Source organism: Haliotis asinina, chromosome 5, assembly GCF_037392515.1.
Source record: "Haliotis asinina isolate JCU_RB_2024 chromosome 5, JCU_Hal_asi_v2, whole genome shotgun sequence".
Taxonomy (NCBI): domain Eukaryota; kingdom Metazoa; phylum Mollusca; class Gastropoda; order Lepetellida; family Haliotidae; genus Haliotis; species Haliotis asinina.
In genome coordinates, this window is record NC_090284.1 from 41,396,849 (window position 1) to 41,418,234 (window position 21,386).

The following is a 21,386-nucleotide window of genomic DNA, read 5'->3' on the forward strand; positions in this document are numbered from 1 at the left end:
CCTTCATTTCGCATGCTATATCAAGCTCGGACATGTCAGCAAACAACCGATCACGATCTCTCACGATACCTTTACTTGTGTTCAAGGTCTTGTGAGCAGAGACCGTGACCGGAATGCCCACAAAAGATTCCATGTTCATCAGATTGGTTGTCTGCTGTTTCTTGCCACACTCTATTAGTAATGCACCCGAACGCAAGCGTCTAATGTTCTTGACATCCCCAGCAATACCTTGAATGCCCTTAGATACTGCGAAAGGGTTCAACTTCAATGGTGTCTTGTCCGGAGTCTCAATAACGAGGAAACGTGGCCAATACTCAATCGATAGAGACGGTCTATGAGAAGTATCAACGGGATCAATTTCTAGTGGACGTTTGGTTTTTTTGGGGGGTATTTCATAAGCCATGATTGGTGTCATATGATTCATCATCCGAGCTCCCCACCCACCATGGAGTATCACAAGGACAATGCTAAAGCAAGCGGGATGCATGTAAATCTACCTGAACCCCTTCTCTGACTTCCTGAGATTCCTGGGGCTGGAGAAGCCCTCCTTAGCCACCTGGGTATTGCTTTCAACCAGTGGTGAATCACACTGATGTTACTACTTAAGATTCAGACAGTTATTTATAAAAATGTGCATTTGACTATTTGCTTTTGTCTATGTCATTGTTAAAACTAGCAAGTCAGGAATCAGGAAACTTCAGCTCCTAATCTGTCACCAGTCAGGCAGGCCAGATTCAGTAACTTCTGACAGGCCAAAGCAGAGGTAAGCTAGCATTTTGCTAGTGGGCAGGCAGTTATTTTGAACTGTGGGTGCACACTCCTGCAACCCACCCCTGGATCCGGCTATGATCAAGGTACTGTATCATGAGCATCACATCATGATACAGAGCTCTACTGCTGTAATCACCATACCAAACATGTCGAAACTTACCTGCTTTTATACGTGATAAGAGCATCAATACCATAGCTGTAGCCAACCCATCGCCAACAGAACTGAAAACATGACACATTCAGTTAATTCACAAGCTTCCAATATAACAGTATAGGATCTTGTAATTGTACTGTATGTATCAGGCTTTTATCTTTGACTGCTGTAAGAGTGAGTTGGGTTTTATGCTGCTTTTAGCAATATTTCAGCAATATCATGACAGGGGACACCGGCTCGAATATTGTACCCATATGGGGAATTGGCGTGAAAAGCAAATGCTTTAGGCTGTCCCACCACCGGACTGCTATACGAGCCATGTAAAGTAATGACATAGTGTAATCTACTGAAATTTACCATATGGTACATTTTGATGATTACTCATTTACAGGGCCTTTATATTTCTGGTCAAGAATTTAGGACAGTGATTCTTAATGTGTTTCCCTTTGGTTGCCATGCATCTTGTTCAGTGTCCATTCTATAAACTTGAGCAAAGCGGATGTGCATTTCTGTATCGCGATAAACCCTGATGTATGCATACTGAAAAATAAACTAATCCCTTTAGCGGCCTCACCAAATGTTCAGGGATGGGGTCGGATGTTGCTATTGGTATATTTTTTATTGTTTTGCCTGTATTTCTCCACAGTATTGTAGAAAACAATAATGAAAAAGAAATAATGCCTGCACACCCAACAACATCATCAAGTGTTCTAAAAAATCATCCAATTTAAGTAGACTACAAGTCCTGATCAAGAACTATCTCATAACACTGGTTCATCATTATATAGTCCCTGTTAGACATGCAAAATGAAAAATTAATGTCCAATAACAGAGTTGGCAGTAAATTGTAGGCATGATGCAAGAGTAGATAAACAGTTCTCTCTCAAATACGAAACCACTACAAAGAAAACTGTGAGCTGCTAACTGATACAGAAAGTACCTCACCTCTTCATTGGATGGTAAAACTCGACCACATCTCATGGCTCTGGTCAGAAACACCTGGTCTTCCACATCCTGGGGCCTGCAGCACAGCAGCCAGTATTAAACATGTAACAACACATCTTGAGAAAGTTTCTATGGTCATTTAATAAACATTCAGGACAAAGAGGGTGCACATCCATGCACTGCCTCTCTGGATCCACCCACATGCTAGCATCAGGTGACACATGGTCAGACGTTTTCAAACATTAGCAGTAACTGATAGCATTTTATATCCAATAAATATAATCTGACCAAACACAGCAATCCTTTAGAAAAAAGATGTCAAACTCTAACTGTATCAGTTCTGACAAAATATCTTTACACTGTACATTCTATCAAATAAGCAGTGAATCCATAGTTTAGTATCTGACACTATTTTGTGTTTATTCTTTTACAAGGAATTCAAAGTTACAAGTGAGTAGAACAGAAATACATCCTGTATGCCACACTGTCCTGGTAATGTTTACAGTAGACAGCCCCACTCACCCCTTGTCAAGGCCTTGCTCTACATGAAGGAGTTGATGCCACTGAAACCTATATATGGAAGTAAGCCAGTCTGCAAATGAAAAACACCACCACATAATATATAATAAACATAATATTCATGCTCATAAATGAAAAACAATTCATATGTTTGCAACTGTGCATTTGCAATAACTGTGCAAATAAATCACTATAATTATCTCAATGGTGAAATTGTGTTCAAGCTAAAGTTCGAACAAACCTGTAGAGGTTGCAGATTCTTTGAATATAGGTCTCAATGGGGTACATATATGCATTTAAAAGTCAATTTAAATTCCCTGCAACAGTTGTAACAATATCTGAATAAAAATATTTGCAAAACCAAAAACTACATTTTGTCTTGTGAGACCAGCCCATGGACTCCTACAGCCAAGAGCAGGTAACTCTTGGCTATAACCTGGTACCTCACTTTCTATGCTGTTGTTCTATTGATCAACCCAGAGCATAAGTGTCATAGGAATTTCAGAGCACCAGATACGTTTTAGGTCATGTGGGAATGATATCAATAATTTTGAAACAAAGTAAGTATTTCCAAATGGGGTGGGATGTGGGGTTGGTTGTTCCATTGACTTTGTACATGACATGAAGTAGGCATGTCATTTACTTACTACATTGTTTTGAGAGGAAAGAGGTCATTCACATTGCACATGCTTTTCTGCTTTTGCATAAAAACTATCATCACCTCACTAGCCATAAAATATGAACAGCCTCTTACTCTATATTTGTATTTGTTTATACAAGATATCAACATGACTTTTAGATGATACAACAGCCATGTGTTTACAGTAACATTGAGTTTCTTTTCAAAACTTTGTTCCTATATAAACCATGATTAGTACATTTTAATTGCACTTAGAATTATTCAAGATGTTCTTAATCGCAGATATTTAGAGATGGAAAAACTTTGCGTTTGATTAGTTTGAACTGATAAGATACGCAACATGATTTTAATGTACTGGGTAAATATGCATTGGTTTTTGACATAGCGTAAACATAAACATACAGTGTTTTTTCATATGCTGGCATTTATTGTTCTTGTGTATTTCAGCTTTTCCATTATGTCCATGGCATATTTTACGCTAACTGGAGCTCTGGATTTTAAACTGACATTTAGATGCTTACATGTAACTTTGATAGCGCTTTGAGCATATCCTTGTTACGTGGAACAGCGCTATATAAATAGCCTATTATTATTATATGTACCCCTAGGAAGACCATATGAAAAACATTCTGTTTTGGGGGAGTGTGAACTGACATCTTCGAAATCCCACAATCTCTCAGTCTTAGGCCTGTACCTGTTTGTATGTTGAGGAGTGTTCTGTGGTTGAATGCTTCAGTGTAACAGAACCTTTACATGTGTACGTACCTTTGGGAATGATTCGGTCAGATTCGATAAGCCGCAGTGAAGCAATGTCATTGATAACATACTGCCAACGTAGAGTTTCAAATGACTTGATATATTTCCTGCCATCACTGCTCTCCAGGTAACACTCGTCTCCTAAAGAAAAAATATGCCCTGTCAAATGACCTGTCAAATGTCTACACCATTGGGAAGCTTGTGTGAACAACACATTGAACTGAGTGTGTACAACATGGAGTCACATGTGTGTAACGCGGAATCACATGTGTGTGTAACACTGAGCTGACTGTGAACATCATGGAGTGAGTGAGTGAGTGAGTGAGTGAGTGAGTGAGTGAGTGAGTGAGTGAGTGAGTGAGTGAGTGAGTGAGTGAGTGAGTGAGTGAGTGAGTGAGTGAGTGAGTGAGTGAGTGAGTGATTATGCTGCTTTTAGCAATATCTCGGCAATACCATGGCAGGGGAACACCAGAAATGGGCTTCACACAATGTGCCAATGTGGGCAGTTGAACCCGCGTCTTCTTGACTGCTCCACTGCCCTAGTGTACAACATTGAACTGAGAGTGTACAACATTGTGGCACATGTGTGCAGGGATTTACAGGATGCAAATTCCTGCATAAACATATGCACAAAAATTGACTGTTCACGCAACGAAATTTACCAGCGCATCCACAGGGACAGAGAAACGTCCAAATACTTTCGTAAAAAATTCCCACCACGTAACAATAAGTTATCACTGACTTTGCTACTAGCTGGGATATGGTGTCATTTGCTATTTCATTACTGTAACAATTAACGTGTTGATCATGATGCACAATACAATAACAGTATTTATAATATTTATGAGTCTGGACCCCCATTTTCAATTGTCCAGGACCCCTAAAAATTATAAACATCCGTCCCAGGGTACCTCAAATACAGGACTCAAGGTAAATCCCTAAATACCTCACATGCTGCTCACATTGTCAATTTCCAAACAATTTGAACAGTTCCTGGCTTCTGTTTCACTGGCACCAGGCTGCTGCTTGGTCAGTTTGTTAAACTTAATGAGACTACTGTATATCTGAAATTGGCGTTACATGTGAAACAGCAACATTGTGTGTAGCACCAAGACAAAAAAAACTTTGAAAGGAACAATGCATTGATTATTTACTCAATAATTCTATGTGTCATCTATCACTGATGTATGAATGCATCATGAAACACAGGACCCTAATCTGGGATGTGAAACTATAATCAGTGTCTCTTGACACATCCAAAGGAAGCAGAGCAATTGCCTAAAGGTTGAAGTATTGGCTTGTCATGCCAAAGACCCAGGTGTGATTCTGCACATGGATACAATGTCTGATGCCCCTTTCTGCCATTATAATAGGATACATTGCTAAAAGCCACATCTGCAAAAATCAAAAGCAGTGTAAGACCAAACTCACTAATTCACAGTACAGATAAAGGATACAATTCTGCACAGTGAAAATTCAGCACCCCTGATCATGGAGAATGCTGAGTAATCTCTTTGCCTTAATATGTATAAGTCCATGGAATAAAAGTTTTAAAACTGTACATCATTTGCCTCAATTAATATGTGTGCATGCAATTATTATGCACAGCTGAACAAAAAGCATTACTCATGGTGCAAAAGTTTTGTTTTAGTTGATCAGGACACAATGCTCTGAATATCTGCTTAAAATAGTTACAAAACCTGTCAGTTGCTTGAAAAAGGAATCGACATTGGACATCAGCTGGCAGCGACGCCCAGACCAGGTAGGATTATGTCTCAGGAATATCCACTTTTGAGGTAGCGTTAACAGAGAGAAGAAAATTGTACATCAGATCTCTAAACAATGTCACTTGGCATGAAAGTTCCACCAGTGAAGATCTGGGCTAGAATTGATCTTCAGCAACATGTTGTAGGAGGAGACTAACAAGAGCGGTTGGTCAAGATTGGGTGCTCACGGACTTGCTTGGCACATGACATTGTATCCCAGTTCCGTAGATCAATGGGAGTGAAGCTTTAGCCAATTTGAATTGTGACATTAGACTAATGGAAGAACCTTTGCATGCTTCATATTGATTTGGTGTCTCAGGTTGATCAGAGTTGACCTGGCATGACCTCTCTTGATCTCCATTGGAACATTTCACAATAACAAAAGATATAATTGGTTCAGGTCTACATGGTCTGAGCACTTGGTCTGTTAAACACTGTTATTGAACTATGTATTCGTTTTAATGTTTTCCTTAGGTGGCCAATGTTCAATGTTTGGGGTTGTGTTGAAGGCAGCAGTATCTGTTACTGATTGTTTTATCGGTATTCTATGTGCTAAATAGTAAACAAATATATAGTGTTAATGGTGAAAGAACATAAATCAAAATGTTGTTCAATGGAATATGCAAAATTTGTCAATAAAGTTACATGCTTTGTTGCATATCTTTCTGGATCCGGATTCACAAAGCATTTGAAATGTTACAACCTGTCATAACTAGCTTATCAAAGATTTATAATAATGCAGCACTATAAACATTTTGTGGTTTGGGACTGATGTTGAGCATAACTTAAACAGTGTGACAAGCAGGTGATGAAAACAGCAAGTCTAAATGTTAAAATTAGGCAAAGTACAGTCCAATATATGTTGAGGTAGGTTACCTTCTTGAGCAGAGTATAGAGATCCATCTCGACCTGCAGCACCCACAGTTCTCCTGATCCCACCAGAGTTGGCATGAGATCCTCACTGGAACAGTCAGCCTTCAGGACTAAGTGATGTTGCTCAACACAACACAAAGACCACCCAAAAGGTTGGCACATTTTCTGCGTCATATATTGAATTGTAAGTGAAGAAATCTAGGAGGGCTGTTCATAAGTTTGATGTCCATCAGGAACTATATTTTAGAACTTTCACTCCCCTCCTTCAGTTCAACACACATTCACTTACTGTAACAACAGAACAGCAAGGTTACGATGTGGTGCTATACCGTATATCCTCTAGTGGAGCTAGAGAACTAGGTGGAACTATACCTATAATGATCAGTATAGCTGGTTGATGGGTAGCACTACACCTGCCATCCTTGAGAATAGCCAGGTTACTAGATGGCATTATACACGATATCCTTGAGAATAGCCAGGTTACAGAGGGGCACTACATCGGATATCCTTGTGTACAGTCAGGATATGAGGAGGCACTATACCTGATATCCACAAAATAATGCTAGGTTATAAAGGTGCACTACGCCCAATATCCTTCAGTATAGCCAGGTTACTAGGTGTCACTACACCTGATATCCTTGAGTACAGCCAGGTTACAGAACTCTACTATACCTGATATCCTTGAGTATAGCTAGGTTACAGGGTGCCATGACATTGTGCAGCATCCAACCTTGACAGAAGGCAGCTACATCAGGGAGAGAGTACATCTGACTGGCAGCCTGGTACGTAACTGCTGTGCTGGAACTGATGTGAAGCACATGGGTAATGTATGCATGGCACAAAGCAGCTGAAAGTGACTGAATCAATGTTGTGCTATGCCTCACTTATATTCCAACAATGTGTACATAAGATAAACGATGAAACCAGTTCTGGGCATATGCAATCATTCAAAACAAACAAAAAGGTATGTCTACACTGAAGGCTTACCCCTTGGAATCCGCTGATATTTCTCCACAATCTCTAAACCAGGAAACTTATTATTGACATTGTTCTTGATATGGTTAATTAATACCAACTTTGCTACTGAAAACTCACAAAATTATTTTACTTGAGAAGAATTATTTTTCCTTCTCAGAACACCAAAACTTATGAAGATGGTAGCTTTTCTTTGTAAGTGAAATCATGACCTGTACTACTATTGTGAATGATCATACAAATTCATCTATCCAAACACTGATGTTTAGAAAAAGAACAGACGCAAACATCAGGCCAGACGTGAGGAAAGGTTTCCAGTTACAGAACTCACCTGATTGTTTCCTTCATGAACTCTGTGCAGTGTTTTATCAGACCATCCTGAAATAATCATTTGTTCATCATGTACATCAAACTAATGTGTATCTACCTGCCTCCATCTTGTTAGGACATGCATCAATCTGATGTCTGCATCTACTGAAACATTTTAGCACAGATTATCAGATCGACTATGGATTATTATTTCAGATTTATTAAAACAGTATATGCCTATTTCAGTATTTCTACACATGCTACTGTAGGACAAACCATCTGAAGGAGCGTAGCAGCTGCCAATACTCCGATGACATCGACTGGCTTGAGAACAACATCGTCTTTATACAAGCAGCCCAGTGCCGTCTGTAGAGCTGAAAACATGATGTAGGATACTACCTTGACTTGACTGGATTCAGGTATGAAGACAGGCCTCTTTAAAGACATGCAACGGTTACACCATATTGTACATTTGTGTTACTTGTTCTCCTTACTGCTGAGAATTGTTTGACCGTTTGTCTTGGTGTCTTGACTGCATAGTATACATAGACTGACTGATAGCCAAGGACTGATTTAACAGATAACATCTCTGCAAAATCACTCTTTCTAGACAGGTTAACGAATTTCAGCTTGGAAATCACATTGTTTCAACATGTTCAATACTCTCATCAAATAGATTATATAAAACATACACAACCATATATAATGTATCTGCGCTTTATACTGCAATGCAGAGAGAGGCCATTCTCATCTGCGAATGCCAGTTCCCATATTGAAATTATAACTTTCCAGGAATACCAAATACTGTGGCTTTGTAGATGAAGTAATATTTCATGAACTTAAGCAAGAACATGTTAATTTCCCAATTACCTGCCAAGACTACTCAGTTCGCCATCCTGTTTACAACACGTTCTCCATATACATGCATTGATATCATTAACCAACCTTTTTCATCCACATTGTTGTCTGGTATATCAAGCTGTATGACATCCTGGTTAGATTCTTTCCAAGAACCACTCAGCATTCCACAGAAATAACCAGACTGAAACACAAACATGCAAATCACACAGCATGATGAAAAAATCAGGCAAAAACAAGTAACGTTCCATCTGCTCACAGGGTAAGTTCAATGTAAACAAACCATCCTGTTCCCTCAGTATGCCACTGAGAAGCCTGAATAATGAACAAACACAGTTCACTCACAAAACACCGCTTTCAATATAAGGGAGATAATCAAATCACACTTCCTTCCCAAAATCATACCTTCCTCTCCCCAATGAAACACTCAATGTTCTGAAGTTCTTGAAAGGCATATAATAGTCAGACAAACATAAATACATGATATGTTTTAATGACTAAACTCCATATTATTCTATATGATGGAGTAAGGCTCTAAAAAGTAAAGAATAAAAAAGAAGTTGTTTTCATTTAAAACATGTCATGTATTCACTCAACATTGTGTTCATATCATCAGGTCTAAACACAAGACTATGTTTCAAGACCAACACCAAATATTCATTGAGACATTACTAGGCATCTGGAAGTATTTTTGACATGTGTGAAAACAATGAGTTAGCCCATGTGGTCTTTTCATAAAGTAAGGTCATATTACCATTACATACACCAAAAACCATCACATACATATTCTCTGTTAACATGGTTAAAGACCGAATAACTCAATTTTTGATACTCTTTTTAGCACTGCATATGAAAGACTTCTGGTTAGTAATAAACGGAACACCATTTGTTTTCAAAAAGAATTGTGGTTAATTAATACCAAGCACTTAAAAGCTGCTAAAATGCTGTCTGCTTCTCTATCGCCCGCAAACGAAACCTCAGACAGGTTACGTAACTCTGTCGCCAGAGCCCTTCAGTGACGTCATAGAAGGAACGATTTTCAGTTAGTTGTATACAAAATGTGTAGGAAGCTCATCATTTTGCTGATTTCTCGATGTCACCAAAGACATGCCGAATTGTTGTGCTGCTGTCAATTGCTCCTTGGGATCAAGTGATGGTGTCACTATGTACAGATTTCCACCAGACCCCGTAGTTTGTGCTTAAATTGGTTGTTTGTGTGTGCGAAGCGAGCGTTGTGGAAGCATGTGGTATATACTAAATCAGATGGTTCATCACCTACCATTCTCCCAGGATAGAAAATGGAGTTCAAGTTTCATCGAGTCCATAAAATCAATACTGCTTACTACACGTTCCTGACTAAAAGGATTTTGCATGAATATAACGCTTTCTTCCTCTGAAGCAAGGTTGTGGTCGAAGTGACAATATTATTGCAAGTAATATTATATCGAGCCCTGAGTCGCTTCCAAGAGTGAAAATGTTATGCTATAAGAAATGCCAAACAAAATCCTATTGTCCATCAATAAAATACATATTTACTACCAGTAGAAAGTAATTTTGATTTTGTAAGTTGGTGAATACAAACTTAAATAGCTTTTATCCTTAGACAGGGTGCCGCCATTTGTTTAAAATAGTGAAGTCATGGACTGAAGTCCATTTGAATTAATGAGATTATGGTTTGTTTTCATCAAGTAAGAAAATCAAAACCTCTTTCAACTAGTAGTTGAATATGTATTTGAGTCATGACCAAAAGGTGTTTGCATGACACAATCTATAACACAACAATATTAACATAAGCGACGTTGGGGTCGAAGTGAAATTACATAGCGATAAATTTCTGCAGATCTCCCAAGTGATGTATCTTTTAATAGTCTAATATACGAAAACGTGATGCATCGTTACAGGTTTTTCACATTGTTGTATAGTCTCACTGGTCACCCCAGATAGCACACCACTAATTATACCTGTTATAAATTCATTAACTGAGCATCAAGTGAATGATGACAAATAACATGTAGGTTTTTACCACCAAACATGGATTACAACCGAGTGACACCAAGTGATTTTGACAGAATCGTCTATGAAAACAAGGGTTGTAACTCAGAAACTAGGCAAAGCAGGAGACAAAACTAAATAACAGTAGATTGTGAGAACATGTAGCTTTCACTTTTCACAACAGCTGTCGCAATTTCATGTTAGTACAAACCTGTAAACGAAATAGTTTACCCCATGAAATGTAGATGAATTCTGCATAGACCCTCATATCTATACCTACTATTACATCACAGAGACGCGCCGCTCTGATTGGTTGAAATTTCCTTTGCAGCTGAGAATTGTGAACTGTTGTCAAAAAGGTCGATTTAAGGTAATTAAAGATCGAAATGAGCAGTTTTAATGACAGGGTTTCATTTATAACGATGTCAATGAGTGATTTATGCACTTGCACCCCCCAGATTATATGTGATCTTTAAATTAATCTGAGAATTTTAACAATGGAAAATTCTACCTTTGCTTACACTATGGTTTGATTTCATACTTCTCATGTTGAATATAGGAACAGGTGACCTCTAACATAACTTTTTTGGATCTCTCATATGTCATAAGTAATGAGTTGTGAACTGAATTAGCTGCAAACAAAAATTGTTATATCTTGTGCATCTGCAAAGTGTTGCATGATGACCATGTTTCAAATCTATGAAAAATGCCCCGTTATTTCAGTTGGGTTTGACATTACTTTCTTATGCCTTTGATCTAGCATTGTGCCGGAATCTGAAAATCATGATAGTGATGAAAACAATAAATTGTTCATTACTTGGAGAAAATATATGAAACAAACAAGAAACAATAACTGTTTAGACATTACCTGCTTGAGGTAGTGTTTGTGCAGGTGCCAGTCTCTTCCAAGAGCTTGAATGGTGACATCACTGTTATCACCCTTCACAAAGAGAGTCTCATAGATATATTTGGACGTGGACTTAATATGCTTCCTGCAACAAGACATTTTGTTGGCATTTCAGAAATATTACCACAGTATAACAGCTGAATTCAAACACTCTACTTTGTGCAACTATTACTCTGTGCTCTTACAAATCTTTGGTTTGGAACTGTGATACATTCTACCATGACTTCAATAAATACTGGATTCTGATTGGTTAATCAAAGTCATTCAGAGGTATATAATCATGTTACATATATCTGATTTTCCAACACATTATATATTTGTTTAAAATCTGAAAATTCAGTTATGGTAGAAGGAAGATAAACATAATCATAACGATAATGTTTTGAAAAATCAGCGGTATCTAACAAAATTATAATAGCTCTAAATTGTGTATTTAAAACCTGACACTATGTGTTTGGCTTTAAATCAAATTTAGAGCTATTATAATTTAATTATATACCTCTGATTTCCCAACAGTATGTTTACCTCCTAAATATGTCTGGCACTTTTATTTGAAAGGAACGAGAGGCCGAAGAGAAGTTAAAAGTAACCTACTCAAATGAAAGTAGGTATGACAAACTGAAAAGACTACAATGAGATTCATTTGAAGTAATATTTTTCTTTGAAATACTTTGCATAGTACTGGGTGGCCAACAGACCCTATGATCGCAACCCTCTTTTGAACAACAGTGTGGTTGATCACAATATTCAGAGAGAGAACCCATGATAATAATAAATATGTATTAAAATATACATGTCCGCCGAAGCAATCAGAATGGTTCAAAACCATTAAATATACCTGACTGATAATGGAAATGTTCATTCACCTTTTCGGCGTGTGAATGTCGACTGTTCTGGATTTGCGAGCAGGTGGAGAATCAGATTCGGATGCCGATTCTCCATCATCATTGGAAGAATCGTCGGATGATTTTTCAAATGTTTCGTCTGCACGCTTTCTTTTCCTTCTTCTGTCACCAGAGATAACCCTTGTTAGAGAATTACCCATAATCGAGATATACTGTCATTGACAAGTGCATGCGACTAAAATTCAAATTCACATGATACGTCAAAAATACAGCTGACCGTTCCAAAAGATGTAACAAGCAAACCCGCCGCCCCTTTCTACCTGGGCTTACGGCACTGCAGAGACAAAGAGCTTTACACATCGAGCGAGCCCTAGGAACAGTGTATGGAGATGGACTGCGCAGCGACATCTTGTGGTCAACAGTAGACTGGTACTCTGCCTATGCTACGCTCATCAAGGTAGCGCAGCGACAGCTCGGCGCGGAATAGGGCAGGGGAACCAGTCCAGGTCGATAGCAACAGGACAGGATAACTCTTCATTACAATTCCGATTCAATGATTTTATGTGTTATCAAATTTTGGTGCTTTTAAAGATAATAAAATAGTTTGTAATAATAGGTAAAATCTGAGGTTTAGGTTAAACTACTGTTGGTAAATGAAAGTGTGAAAGCACAAGTGTTCTCTAACTCAAAGTAGCGGTTTGTGTATTAAATTTGCCACCCTAGGTGAAAAGAAATCCTTGAAACATTTGAAATGGCAAGATTAATAACAAAATATTTGTATTATTTATTCCTTCAATATTAATTTCTTCAGTCAGGAAATAATATGCAGCATTTTGTATGTCAAGGCTAACTTAGTAACTACACTTTTCTGGGTTAAGTTTGTTGTGAGTGGTAATTGACCACTTTACCCATTACACTTACATTGCACAAGACACCAGTGAAGATCCAGGATAGAACTGGTCCTCAGCAACCCATCCTTGTTGTAAGAGGTGACTAACATACAACATCTTTGTATCCCAATTGCGTAGAACAATGCTGACGATGTTGATCGCTGGATTGTCTAATCCAAGCTCAATTATTTTACCGACCACCAAAATATAGGTGGAACATTGTTGAAAGTAGCATTAAATGCCCTCATTTGCACAAGATATATATTGTATGTGTCGGCCAATCACGCATGACCCATAATCAGCTTTTTTTCCAGCAAATTAAACAAAACACATATTCAGAGTATATAACACATTTATTTGCATTATTGAAATGTGAAAGACAGTGTTCACCAAAATGCTTAGACTGAAATGAACTTTAGCAAATGCTGACATGTTCATAAATGTTTGTTTCGTCTTCGTGTGAACGGAATAAAATTTCAAATAAACAAACCAAATACAAAGTATGATCAAGAATTCCCTGAATGCTTTGGGAATGGAGATTGGCGTAACTGAAACATTACATGTATAGTATGACAATCATGACCGGCTGGGTGAATCAACTACAGTAAAACCTCACTGAATCCAGGAACCAGAGACGGACTATATCTCAAGCTATATTGTGGGACTCTTACCCTTTGAGTGTATAAAATGGGACCCAAAATTTAATGAAGGTGAACTTTCTAACCTGCTAATCACGCGTCACAACTGGGTCTAATCAGTGATCACAAAACCACATCAACAGACATCCTTAGACTATGCATCGGTGTCCTGTTGTACAAAGCAACCTTAGCGCAAAGATGATAATAATGCCCAAACCTTAACATAGACTTATGACTGGTGTAGCACTAAGGTTGTTCTGTACAACAGCACACAGGATGAGGAAACTTGAGTCTCGGAGTTACCACTGATGTTGCTACAGCTGACCGGTCATTACCATAAAAAATTACTCGAATGCCCACATGGGGAATCAAAGAATCTAAACAGCATAACTAAACTCATTTCTGACATTTGAGTTTCCTGTATACTGAAATGAGCTTCCTCCTACATAAGTCTATAAAAAAATATATGCATATGAACATAAATATTTCCAATATTACACATGTATACAAAGCAGCCATTTTATTCACAATACAACACACTGGCAGACAGACATATGAGATCCATGGATTATTGCAACCACTGTCCTCTCCATCCATTCAAACCTGCAATCATCAATTCTCTCTATATCCTCATGAAACTTAAACCTTTTGCTGAAATTTGATTTCTCTGCCTGACAAATTCATAAAATCAGCATGGAGGCTGTTCAATTCCAAGCAAGAATCTCACTTCTGTAATAAAAAGGCTAACCCAAATGGGCTGTTCTGTATGGGGATAATACTGATAGCGCTATGTTGTGAATATGCATCATTTCTGCACAAAAGACTTCCTTGAAGGTGTGCTTCCATTTTTCCAACTAAAAAATTGTCAATACAAAAGCAAGCTTTAACTTTGCACAATAAAGAATATCATAAAACAGAAATGTAACACATGATATTTATCTCATTCTCTTCTGTCAATATAACAGACATTCATTCCAAACAAAGATATAACTGATACATTATGGATAAATAATTTACTTATTGTACATATCCCCATCAACAAGATGTGTGACATTCATAAATATCTTATTTAAAGTGCACTAGAGCTGCATCTAATAAATAGCCACATACAGTAAACTCCCTGCATCTTGAACCCCAAGGGACCATCAAGAGATTTGAGATACCACATACAGTAAACTCCCTGCATCTTGAACCCCAAGGGACCATCAAGAGATGATTTGAGATACCACATACAGTAAACTCCCTGCATCTTGAACCCCAAGGGACCATCAAGAGATGATTTGAGATACCACATACAGTAAACTCCCTGCATCTTGAACCCCAAGGGACCATCAAGAGATGATTTGAGATATTTTGTGATTTGAGACTGAAATACATTGTATATATGCACATAGCGTACATAGTACTACATATACATTGCACTTGTATACGACAACGTAGAAAACAAAAAATCTCTATAGTTTCATTCTTTTATTCTTCTTTGAAAGGCATTTTGGAAGTTGTATAGATGTAGGAAAACCAAGATCCATGGATAGTCAACTTCTTTATTGCAACGGGGGTGAAGTACTAACAACGTTATCATGGAAGTCACAAAATGATTTGCTTGATAACGGTCTCAGTACCTATATTGAAACGTCACACCCATTGCAATAAAGAAGTTGACTATCCATAGGACATGGTTTTCCTTCATTCTTTTACTTGTTTCACAGTAATCATCATACACAAGATACATAATTAAAAGCATGAATTATGTGTAAATAATGGCTGTATTCTAAAAAGTTGTTACATGTACATGTACCAGTAATGAAAAGCACATCAGCGTACATCACTGCGCTGCGGATGAAGCTGGTTAACTGCTCTCATGTCACACCCTCACAGGAGACTGTCCAAACAAAGTGGCAGTAACACGATGTATTCAATTTAACTAATCCTCCTGTTTTTTAAACATGTAAGCGTAATTGTGTATACCACTAACTGTTTGTGGACAAAGCACTGAACATGTCTGCAAAATGTTTGTTATGGTGAGATCAGTTGAAGATTGGGATACAAATTTATGTCGTGTGACATATATATACATGATGTCTAAAAAAATTTAGGTTTGACAAACAATGTAGTTTTATCATCCAACTGAAATTCATCATTTATTTCTATGAATGAAGTAATAAGGATTTATTATCCTGAAATATGTATTATTATCATATACATGTGTAAATGTTAACCCAACTAGGGGCAGCTGAAGTTGAGAAACTGACAGTCTGTGTTGAAAATAACCTGTTCCTTCCTTTTATCATGCTGTTTTCCAAAGACAAACCAGTAATACCGTTCAGAAAATATGGAAATTATGTTAAAATGTCATGTTTGTTTACATCAAGACATCCTTCCTATCCAAAAGGTTACTGAAGGTTGGCATATGCCAGTTACTCAAGACTGTCTCATTAACGTACTGGTTGGTATCTAGATTCTTTGTAATGTAGCTGAGGAACTAGAATGGTTTAAAAAATATAAGTTATGGAGATATACAGAAGGACTGTGGTGGAACTCAGACACTTATTTTGGGTTAATATAAAACAAACTAAGTATAAAACATACATTGTGACCAATGATCCCAGCCAGCCAACAACATATTGTTAGGTCCCATGAGACATGCTGTCTCAGCGTGGTTGTGTCTTTCACTTGGCTAAATCATAGCTGCATAGTTCCACGAGATTCTCTCTCCTTAAGTAAAAGACAAAATGAGTGTAACACCATATATAACTGCATATCTTGCCCTGGAAGTGGTGACTGTTTATATTACATTTAGGATGCCCATATAAAATATTTTAACTTCATTGGTCAACCAGCTCAAGTGATACTGCTACAAAGACTGTCTTTCTATTGTACAACTTATACAGTCACTACATTACCTGCACCAGAATACTGTACAGTCACCTCTTGCCATAATACAAGCCTGTTGGTCCATGGATAATCTCCTGTCTTATACACAACAGAGAATGAGGCCATGTAACTCATATTTTTCATGTGCATGCCATTTTATGTTTTGTGCCAAGTCAAAACTGTGTCTTATCATAGGAGGTGAACAAACAACAATGAAAACAGGAACTTTTCTTGAGAGCCACAGATTACAATACGGCCAAACTGAAACCGTTTTATCACAAAGAGCGTTATTACAAGAGATGACTGTATGTTGAAATAATAATCAATACATATGAGCAACATATCTAAAGTCGTAAAAATAATATATATTTTTAAACAACATTTCACAACATGTGAAATAATAAACACTTTTTAACAATATTTCCCAAGACTAAACAATACTTTTTTAAACAGTTTTAAGATTCTCAAGGGAACAATTTGGCTCCCTAAAAACTCATACCTGGCCCCATGTCATATGTCATCTAAATTTCAACAAAATACTCAAAATAAAGCTTGCTGAGGAAAACTGATCAATATTACTTTAGGTGACTAGAAATGTCTGTTGTACATACTCTACAACTATCCCTGTTTACCTCATATTTTGTTGCTTAATCCTGAAATACCTGGTTTGTTGTTTAATGCCACACTCAACAATATTCCTGCTATATGGCAACAGTCTGTCATGTTTGGACAAAAAATCAAGTGATCAATAGCATGGGCATTGATCTACACAACTGGAATCAGTTTCGACCATGCTGTTTATGAATGATACCAAGTCATCAATCCTTATCAGCTGACCTATAATTCACCTCTTACAAAAGCACAGGTTGCATGGGATCATCTTCAACAGGCTACTCCATAAATCCAATCCAGTTTGGCAAGGGCTAATATCAGTTATCTCCCTTGCCTTGGGAAGATGGCTGAGGACCTGCTGTTATCTTGAATCCGACAAATCAGCTGTCATCATAACCAAGATTGACTCAAAAAATATTTAACAAACCCTACAAATGTTAACCACTAACATCGATTCTACTCAAAAGAAAAAACATAACTGTATTTACAAGTATCATGTATGAATCACCAATAACCAACTGCAGCTACAAACACGTCTTGCTCCCTTAGTATCAACAGATACAAGCTAACACTAATTCATAAAAACAATCTATAATACAACAGACAGACCCGCATACTAAATCCTTTCAACCCTGTACACTGCAAATCCACTCAAAGAGCAAAAACAAAAATGCATCAATAAACAAATAAAACTTCAGAAGTTGAAGAAACAAACAATATTTTACAAAATATTATAAATGGAACAAATTAAAAAATATTTCTGTTTGCAAAATGTGTGAAACCAAACACCACTCTCACCATACAGACATATATAGAGAGAGTGTGCCATTAAATACAGAAATGAATATAATTTCATTTTTTTACTTATTAAAATATTTTTAATTCTATACCTTTACTTCACGCTGTGTTTTGATAATCATCATTGACCCTGTATATTTTGAATTTGTACCTAAAGGACAGGCTGATTGTATATAGAACAAAAACATTTGCAACAAAGCTTCTCAATATCATAAAGGAAACATATAATATATAATTACAACTTTCCGCTGAAAGAAATCAGTCCTAATTTTAAAATAACTTAAAACGATTGAAAAAGTATGTAAATGCAAAACGATGAGAGGGGTGGCTACATATGAAACATCATACAAGTTTCATACAAAGTTGGTGAAGGAAATCTCTCCAGTAGGCGTCCACACCATTGGCTATGTGACATATATAAACTATAGTATATGATACAGGTCTCAGTCTCAGGATACATCTGGACATAAAGGAGTAGTGTCTCAGCAATATATACAGTATACATGTTTAGAACAAAGTCACGGACATAAACTCTTTTGGTGGGTTCTTGGGGGGCTAGCTTTACATTTTAGTCGAAACTGTAAAATTACAGTTCCAACATAGCGTTTAACATTTCCTTTCAGTTCATTATCTGCAGCTGCAAAATCAGGCACTTATTCACATACATGCTTGCGAATGTCCCAGAAATAATGAAGAAATTAATTTCTGATCATCATCTGATCCCGAGTTATAGTACTATGCCACTGAAACATTTCCTGTGGTATACATACGACTAAGACAAAGTTAAGGAGGTCCGTTATTCTCCTCACAAACTAACTACATCCGCATGAAAGAATTTCTTGGACATTTTTTTCAGTAGGATATGTGATTAATAACACATGACAACATATTCCTCCATTTTGCACAAGCCCTTCACTTGTATTTCATAATCGAATATGCCATCAACTCTTGGAATATTCAGCGTTCATGATAAGCTAAGGTTCTACATATCTCATATGTACAACAATGTTAACATGAACGACTGATGTCAAACTCCATGAAAATCATCATGCTTATGGACATAACATCACAAGACAAATAATCCTTTCATTACTTCCATTCCAACTTTTGTTCATAAAGGCAATGGCTATAAATATGGACACCAGTATACAAAATAGAAATCTGTACAAGGAAGGCAAGCATGATGAAACAAAGCAATAATATCACATTTCCAGCAGTAGCGAGGACAACATCCTCCATTATCGAGTACATCATCGGGTTCGGTAGGCTGAGGAGAAAACAAAGCTTCCTTTTTGAAGAAGTGATGAGGACAGCAGAGAGCGAGAGAGTTCAGGTTTACACCACACTGAGCAATATTCCAGCTATATGGCTGCGGTATGTAAATACTGAAGACAGACCTGATAATTGAGAAACACATTGTTCTACCAAAAATACTAATAAATACAACTGGGCACACAGTCAACTCAGACTTGTAATTTAATTTCAGCTGTACAAGCAGGGATACATGTGTCTGATTCAAATGGATGGAGAAAGTTTCAACCAAGAATCATTGTATTTGATGGAACTAAAATGATGATAATTGATACATGCCGTGACTGTCATAATACCCTTGGCCAAATCACCAGGCATGCTTTGTTTCAGAACCATCACCATCTGAATATCTCTCATCACTCATCTTGGACTTACAATTTGATTGAATGAATATTTATAGCACAGAGCAGCTCTAGCTCAAATTGGTGTTGCTCTGTTGGGTCCAGAATGTTTGTCCGAAATGAAGGAATACTAAATACACTGGACTGTCGAGTGTGCCAGGAAAACTGCTCACAAGGTTAATGTACATTTATAAAAACAAGGCAACTTCAGAAAACCATTCCATATTGTGCTACATCTATTTACAACTTCTGGAGGTTTGTGTGGAGAATATTAATTTTGTCTTACGACAATTTTGGGGGTAACAGGGTAAGTACATCTTGTACTGTCCTTGTTTACATTCTCACTTTCATCTATTGCATCTTCACTTACTGGCATTACAGCAATCAGCACTGGAAGTAATGATGACTACATACAAAGAAAGCTTCAAGCCTATGTTGAATATTGTCAAGTGAAGCATCGTTAACTCTAATACCTTGTGATAGTAAAATAATGTCATGACATAGTACTTCTTTTGAGTCCTTGCATCAGACTACCGTGTAAGACCTCAAGGACTGTGCCCATGTTGGAGCAACTAATACAGATTGCTACAGGATCATACATCATCTTAAATAAATATGGTGTTTCAGTAAACATGACTTCACTGTACATATAATGTACAATGTTCTGTTATGGAACTTGAATGGACTAGTTTTCATTACAGGACAATATACTGCTGACATATTTTTGAAGAATCATGACAATATACTGCTGACATATTTTTGAAGAATCAGGCACGTAGACCCACACACTACCAGTTCAATATAATTTGCAGATCAGCATCTCTTAACAATGGGCACGAGAGTTGCAGTTATCAAAGATGAGTGTGTGATAGCATGACAAGGGTGTTGCTATGCCTGTGTCATGATATGGTTTGTGCATCCTACATGATATGATAAATGATATGATACATAATCTTATTCCTTGGAAATGACTTGTCATGACAATTTCTTAGTACATATGTATGGATGAATAAATAAAGCATGTGACCAGCTGTTAGTAATTAGAATAAATAAAGTGGAAGGTGTCAAAACCAGCAGTTGTCCAACCCAGCAAGTTGTCAAGACTGCAATAAAATCTCAGTCCCTATCCATAACTAGTACATCTATCAACATTAAAGCTCTGCAAACTGGCAGCTGTCCTATCCAGATCTTGGCATGAAATGAGCCGCCCGAAAAAGCATGTATACAATAATGAGCGCTATCAAATCCGGCACTCGGATTCGGACGGATACGTATTGTTATCAGTTAATCTTTTGTTGAAACTACATGGTTGCAGAGAAAGATAATTTAATCTTAATTCAATATGAGTATACTTGTACATGAAATTGGTGAATATAATCTCAAATGTTTGTCTTTTACTGCCAAAATGTGCAGTTACTGAGAGAACAATGTGATACAAGAATGTACAATGTATATGACAGTGACAAAAATGGTTAGGTTCTTGTCGCATGTAACTCTATCAGCTGTACAATCTGGATATGCTTATTTCTTCAATCCTGACAAATGCTGGTTTAGACAGCTTCCATGGTATCAAGTTTGCAACACTGTCAAAATGTGACATGGAATGAATGTT

At 37.2% G+C, this 21,386-nt stretch overlaps 1 protein-coding gene across 1 annotated transcript in view; it reads right to left on the reverse strand.

Annotated features, from left to right (window-relative positions):
• Positions 1-12,693, reverse strand: part of LOC137284466 (germ cell-less protein-like 1) — a 31,541-nt gene extending 18,848 nt beyond the window's left edge. Inside the window, exons 1-12 of the mRNA XM_067816282.1 lie at positions 12,332-12,693; positions 11,427-11,550; positions 8,654-8,750; positions 7,985-8,082; positions 7,731-7,777; positions 7,097-7,228; positions 6,428-6,512; positions 5,486-5,573; positions 3,795-3,926; positions 2,393-2,462; positions 1,871-1,946; positions 932-993 (exon numbers count right to left, since the gene is read on the reverse strand). Of these exons, the coding sequence (XP_067672383.1) occupies positions 932-993; positions 1,871-1,946; positions 2,393-2,462; positions 3,795-3,926; positions 5,486-5,573; positions 6,428-6,512; positions 7,097-7,228; positions 7,731-7,777; positions 7,985-8,082; positions 8,654-8,750; positions 11,427-11,550; positions 12,332-12,510 (1,190 nt within the window). The 5' untranslated portion in view covers positions 12,511-12,693. The remainder of the gene's footprint in view (positions 1-931; positions 994-1,870; positions 1,947-2,392; positions 2,463-3,794; positions 3,927-5,485; positions 5,574-6,427; positions 6,513-7,096; positions 7,229-7,730; positions 7,778-7,984; positions 8,083-8,653; positions 8,751-11,426; positions 11,551-12,331) is intronic.
• Between the last annotated feature and the right edge of the window lie 8,693 nt (positions 12,694-21,386).